This window comes from Larimichthys crocea, chromosome XVI, assembly GCF_000972845.2.
Source record: "Larimichthys crocea isolate SSNF chromosome XVI, L_crocea_2.0, whole genome shotgun sequence".
NCBI classification, from domain to species: domain Eukaryota; kingdom Metazoa; phylum Chordata; class Actinopteri; family Sciaenidae; genus Larimichthys; species Larimichthys crocea.
In genome coordinates, this window is record NC_040026.1 from 15,371,330 (window position 1) to 15,377,909 (window position 6,580).

The 6,580-nt window shown below is 41.7% G+C and overlaps 1 protein-coding gene across 1 annotated transcript; it reads right to left on the reverse strand.

The window, feature by feature from the left end:
• Positions 1-453: 453 nt before the first annotated feature.
• Positions 454-2,343, reverse strand: foxi1 (forkhead box i1). Its single transcript, XM_010738155.3, has 2 exons — positions 1,620-2,343; positions 454-1,399 (listed from the first exon to the last, which is right to left on the reverse strand). The coding sequence occupies exons 1-2, from the start codon at positions 2,215-2,217 to the stop codon at positions 873-875; spliced, it is 1,125 nt and encodes a 374-aa protein (XP_010736457.1). The 5' UTR covers positions 2,218-2,343; the 3' UTR covers positions 454-872.
• Positions 2,344-6,580: the final 4,237 nt, after the last annotated feature.

Below are 6,580 nucleotides of genomic sequence, written 5' to 3' on the forward strand. Positions count from 1 at the left end.
AAATGCGTCTATTGGAAGTGACAAGCGGAAAATGTCTCTGTCCTACACACTTTACTGCTTACAGCCACTTGACTCTAGATTTCGTGACAGGTTTTAAAGCATTTCTACTGCTTTATTTACCACGTTTTTTTTTTTTTTTGCAATCCCAAAAACGATTGAGAACTTAATCTGGATTTGTAGGGCCTTACTGAGACTCAAACAAATAGTTCCTCCTGTGTTTTATCCAAAGATGGTACAGTAACAAAGAAATAATGACCGATTTGAAGAGTTAGGAGATCATTCAGCGATCATAAAGAGTCTGTTGTGGTGTAGGAATATTACAGGAATGTCAACGTCTTCAGGAAACTCGTGAAAAGACGTGAAATGACTTTCATAACCAATCAGCAGATAAATAAAGTAGGTAAATGACACATAATCTTCAATAAATGACTTTTATTCAAACATCGACGTGAGTTTAAATAAAAAAAACAAAAAACAGCAAACACAATTCAGTCTAAAATACATGTCACGTATTTTCTTATGAAAATAATTTCTGTACATATTGTCTTCTTCTTTAAAGACAGGGAGTCAGCCCAACCGAGCAACTACAATAAGTATTTCGCAAAAAAACAGAATAAAAATATGAAAAAATAAAATACGTTGCCAACAGTGAGCTGATTTGTAAGTCTATGAATTTTCTGGACAAACCAAAGATGGAGGAACCATGATGAAAAGTGATTGTGGACAAGAAATACCAGTTCGGGTCCAGTGCTACTTTTAAAAATGAAAAATCAGCTACATCAGAACATGAGTAATAAGTCAAAACAGTACAGAAACATGGCTGATAAATTACTTTTTCATGAAGCAGCCTGACACTGACACTGACAGACAGTCTACACCTCTGTTCCTTCCCGGCTGTATATGAGGTTATTAACACTAAAATGGTTGGAGAGGCTCTGTACTGATGTGTAATAGTTCATTCTGTTGTTGTCAGAGTTCAGAGGAGAGATTAAAGTGGGCGAGTAGGAGCCCAGTCCGGACATGCCCTCTCTGGTCTGAGACAGTCCCCCGAGATGCCCGGAGCCGTAGTCCCGCTCACCGGCCCTGGAGCCTTCGGTGTTGCCCGCCAGCAACGAGTTCACGCTGGACACGAAACTGTTGTAACACGGGCTGTGCTCCGCGGGTGGAGAAGGGGACGATTTGGGCTCCGTGGAGGCCGGGGATCCGTGCAGGCTGGGCGGGGAGGAACTCAGGAGGCTGGCGGTGTCGGAGAGCTTGTGCGGGCCGTCTTCAGACTTGACCGGGAGAGCTGTGCTGTCAGCTCCGCTTATGTCTGCTCTTCTTTTTCTCTTCCTCCTGAAGTTCCCGTTATCGAACATCTTCTCACAGTTGGGGTCCAGCGTCCAGTAGTTTCCTTTACCTGGAGGAGAAATCAAAAACAAGGGTTAGATATGGATGAACTTTAAGCAGCATCACTGGATTATTAATGTCTGATCACACTGACAATAAACTGGAATGATTCCACTTGTTTCAAGAGCAGCTCCATCAACTCAAGAGTTTGATCAGCACTTCATTCAAACAGATTCAATACAAATATCTGACACAGAAATATTTCATTTTGGTAAATTCATTTCACTCACCAGGGTCATCCTCATCCCGTGCCACTTTTTTGAAACAGTCGTTCAGTGACAGGTTGTGGCGGATTGAATTCTGCCATCCAGCTTTACTCTTCTTGTAGAAAGGGAAGTTGTCAGCCACATACTGATAGATCTGACTCAGAGTCAACTTTTTGTCTTGGGCGTTCTGTATGGCCATCGCTATCAGCGCTGAGTAGGAGTAAGGTGGTCTGACCATCTTGAAGAGTTCCTGCTGGCTGGATATGGACAACCAACCCAGGTCTGCTCCACCAAACCCGGTGGGAGGAGGTAAGAACTGCCTTTGGTTCGACCCGTATCCGGACTGAATGTAGGACGTGCCGTTGTTCCCGGGAAGATAAGGAGAGGAGTTGATGCTGGGTCCGTTCAGCCATAGGTACGGGTTCGTGGACGGTGAGGTGTACTCTCCGAGGCCGTAGCTAGTGGGGTGCGTCTGCGGCCTTTGAGAGTGATGATGGTGGAGGTTCTGTTGGTACACCCCGTAGTTGTCGCAGTACACGGCCATGTCCAGGAGCTCCTGAGCGCTGTGGTGCTGAATAGGGCTGGTCTGCTGGTTAGATGGTTGGTGTCCAAAAGCGTTCATAATCCGCCCTAACCAGATTCCCAAAACCTAACTTCGTGTCTGATCTCTCGCTCAGGACTGAACTCATCCTCAGAGGGAGGAGTATTTATGCGCAGCGCCGGGGGCCTCTACAGGTAGCCCATTGAAGAAAACTTCAGGGATGGTCACACCCCTCTTTTCTGTCCCGCTACAGTCTTGACTCATCTGCTTATCAATGAGCATCGATACTGACTTTAATTGCCTTTAAGGCACGTTAGTGACTTCTAACTATTGCCCGTGCGTAATTACGCACTGGAGCTTGTTTATTTAGAAGTTATTTTAAACAAAACTCACGAACAAAGTGATGTACAGTGGAGCTTTATGATGTAGTAAATGTGATAAACTATTGAATGTCACCAGAATCATTATTTACCTGAACTTTTATGGTTTCCAGATATATTTCTGATGATTTTTTGCTTGATATTTGATCTTTGTTGGCGTGATACAGTGATAATGTGAACTCAGTACAGCGCGAAAACATCTGATTTTCTCTGTCAAACCTCAAGTGGAATAATTCACTAACAGATCACCGTTACTATCACTTAAAATACAGTTTATCAGCGCTACTAGAATATTAAATAAGGGTTGTAACAGTTCGATAAAAATAGAATATTTTGGCTATAATTCACGTGTTTCTGCGCACTGATTGTCACCACGACAGAACTCGTTGAACTTTCTGCAGGACAGTGTCAAACCTAAACAACCAAGACCCGCATGTGTTTGTAAGAAGCCACCTTCCCCCTAAAAGAAATTTCGCTTGCAATAAACACTTCACAAGAGCCGCAGGTTTAGTGTCAACAAGTGACTCGTGGAATTAATACCCGCAGCAATCTTTCTAAGAAAACAGGCTATATTATATCTGCCCAGAGAATAAAACCCGACCAAATATTACATTAACCTTTGGGAACTTTATAACAAACATAAATAGTAATATTCTAACACTTTAACTTATGAATTAAGTAGATAAAAGTGTTTTTCCTGATAACTGGATTTAGACGTCATTTTCTTATGGTATAAAAACTGTGAAATGATAGAAGATCAGAATAAGTAATCATAATTTTAATTAGTTCCCTTCAACGTGTTTCAAGTTTCACCAGGCCAGTATGTAAACTGTAAGAAAAGTAGAAAAAATATAGAGCTCCTTTCACATAAAACTAAGAACAGCTCCAACAGACTTTATACTAATTTGATTCATTTGGTCAGGAGGGGGGTGATAACCCTGGTGGTTTCTGGAGCCGACCTCTGGCAGCCAAATGCTCCGAGTTTCGATTGAGGGGAAAGTGGAAAAGACGATAATAGCCCAGCGATCCTTCAGTGGCTCTGTGAGGTTTAAGCTTCTTTCCAATTGAACACAAACTACCACAAATGAATATACACCCACAGATTGAATTTTCTGCGTCTGGAATTTAAGCCTGAAGCTTTTTCTGTGTTTAGAAGAGAGTCACACAACTTAAATTAAAAATTGTACAAATGTACACCAACAACATGTCAGTTTTGGATTTGGATGCGTTCAAAGTCTGTTGTCATCCTTGTGAACAGTGTTCTCTGCAGGTTGTCCTGCACTAATCGGCAGAACATTCCTCCTCTCCATGACCTTGATGTAATTGTTTGGCTCCAAGGTGTTGTCCCGACCACAGGCTGTACAGCAGCGGCTAGCAGTGGACTCCAAGGGGGGGAAGTGGCATTTAACCCCCAGATGAAAACAACACAACCTGTTAGGTGTCTAACAACCAGTACAGCTAATTACTGCTGACTGGACATCTGAATCTGAAACAATTCAAGCAAAGACTGCAATGATCTCTCCTCAGCCTGGCATTTAAATATTCATCTTAAGGGGTTTTTGTAATGCTGAGGTTCCATGATTTTTAAATTTATTTACTATGGAAAAAAGGATGGATCATAATCTAGTTTTTTAAAGAGCTATATGGATCTTTTTTTTCTTTTGTATGAGGTTATTTTGCATTGTGGTTGATTTAAAATACCAGAAATGAGTAGTACTGTTGTGCTGGAGCAGCCATCAGTCACAGTTTTCTATCTTTCCGCCTCTCAGATTAAGTTCAGAGATGTCAAACGTGGCCTGGACAAGGCAACCTCAAGCCCCCCATGTCATTGTAAAGTAATAATTCAGACATGCTGACTGTGTGTGCATGGGAGGGGGAGTCTATTGTTGTTCTGCCATGTCTGTCTTCATCCCCTGTTTCCTCAAGCTTTTTGAGGTCATGGGAGCTTTTCTTTGGGAGATCAAGTCAATCACGGCGAGGTCAGAGAGGCAGGGCAGAGCCACCGCAGGCCCCTTCAGGCTGAGAGCAGAGAAACTGGTGGTGCTTCAGATGATGAGAGGATCAACCATACTTCTAATTTTCCATTTTAACAGCAGCTTTTTTTTTTACTGGGATTACAGCTGAAATCAACAAAGACCTTCAGGATAAATAAGGCTTGTTTTCTGCAAACAGCCTTTGCTTTAACCATGTGGCTGAATGAATTAGACGTCTGCTAACTGTTTATTGCTTTGAAGTGATTACCAGACTATTAGACGCACTTAAGAACAATAAAATCATGAGAAGCCCAGAAAAAGTCATTAAATCTGACTGGGTAAACAAAATGATCCCTTTGTGTGTTGAGTCTTGTCCTTCTCAGAGTCTCCCTCCAGTGGAGGAACAAAGCCAGAACAGACAGCACAGTTTGGAGTGCCAATTAATGTTCAGCTTTGGATGCATGAGTGACGTGTGAAAATAAAAGCTGAATACTTTACAGAAAGTTAATTCCTCAGCAGCCCTGACTGTGCAGGAAATTAAAGATACTTGAAGTGTTGAAGTGATCCGAAAACTTGGCAGGCAGAGGAACTGTCTGGTCTTGGTGCATCCTTCATCTCTACACTCAATGGTCTTTATTCTTCAAGATGGCAAAGACATATTCACCGCAAGACACATTTATAATAGGATCTCTAGCTGAGCTTTGCAGTTTTTCTCAACCCATTTCAGGAGTTTAAGGGGTGAATAATGGGTATTCTTAAGAGCAGTCTCCTTACTTTTCTTGTTACGTTAAAGGTTTGAAATTTCACATTTTGGCAACTTGGTATGGATGGTAACAAAATAGTGTACAGCATTTTAAAGCCACATTTGACTGTTGCTTAATGGAAGGCTTCTGCAGCAGTTTACTTCTAAAGAGGTAACAGTGATAAAAACCTTATTTTGAAATTAAAAAATGATTGACTTCGAAAAATACATCTGATTTAAAAAACTCCAATAAACAAAAAACAATAAATTACATTTCATGTTTCTTCCTGATTGTAAATCCAGAATCCAATAAGAATGAGAAAATATTTTTATATCAAAAGTTTGACAGTTTGACACAACATGCCGTCTAATTGACTGAAAAGTGAAAGTTATGCGCCCAAGATGTCAAGTCCCACATTGCTCTTGTGTAAGTTGCATACTGGACTATGATTGGCTTCCATATTAGTTGGGATGTCACAAAATCATCTGGTATGTGTACACCTTGAACTGAGCTTTGTGAGAGATGTTCCCCCCTTCAGCAAATGAATGAGAAACCTGCACAGCAGTCCAAACATCAAGCAAGAAGCATGCATGTTTTTGAGGTGGAGGGGACTTAAAGTTTGTGTTGAAGGCATTTCATTTCAACCCTCGTTAGCACATAAATACACAAGTCATTTGTTTACCTGTGAGGCCCAAGGAGAATATGTTTCTTAGTAATTAGATGTTCCTCTCTGTGTAGTCTCCTCTGACCAATTACTGTTTGGTCCTGACAGTCCGTCTCCAGGAGTTAAGGAGGCAGCCCTGCGGACAACACGCTGACCGAGGGAGAAATACAACCAGCCTGGCCTTCTGCTTCACTGCATCTGGTTGCATTAGCCTAATTCTCTCCTCCGCTGTGCAGATTTACACCTCTGCTCCTGATTACATCCTTGGAGAGATCAGATGTTACTGGTCTGTTAGAGCCCAAATCCCACTCTGCTGGGCTCACCATGAGTTGCAGAGAGGTTAAATATACCCTGTCTGCTGTTGTCTCGCGTGGCCTTAAACATAGCTTAGGGGGAAAGAGTCATGAAATTAGATTTTGTAAGTGAGATTTTCAACTCTAAAATTCCATTACCCATTAATAACTGCTGCTTCAATTTACTGGTGCAAAGATAATGTGGATATTATTTGACGTAGTAGAGTACTGGTGGTGTCAAGACTATTCATTTAACCTTAAAATTATATATACACAAGCCAAAGGTTTATATCACTCTGGTAATTACTCATCTCAGGCAGTGTGGCAGACAGGCTGCACTGACAGTAGTATCCAGGTGAGGGCAGCATTGCTTTACACATAACACCTTGAG

Bases quoted from the DNA above. Each gene is read 5' to 3' on its own strand.
- foxi1 (XM_010738155.3), bottom strand. From the start codon at position 2,217: ATGAACGCTTTTGGACACCAACCATCTAACCAGCAGACCAGCCCTATT. The intron at 1,400-1,619 runs GTGAGTGAAATG...TTTCTCCTCCAG, and splicing joins ACGGGATGAGGATGACCCTG to GTAAAGGAAACTACTGGACG.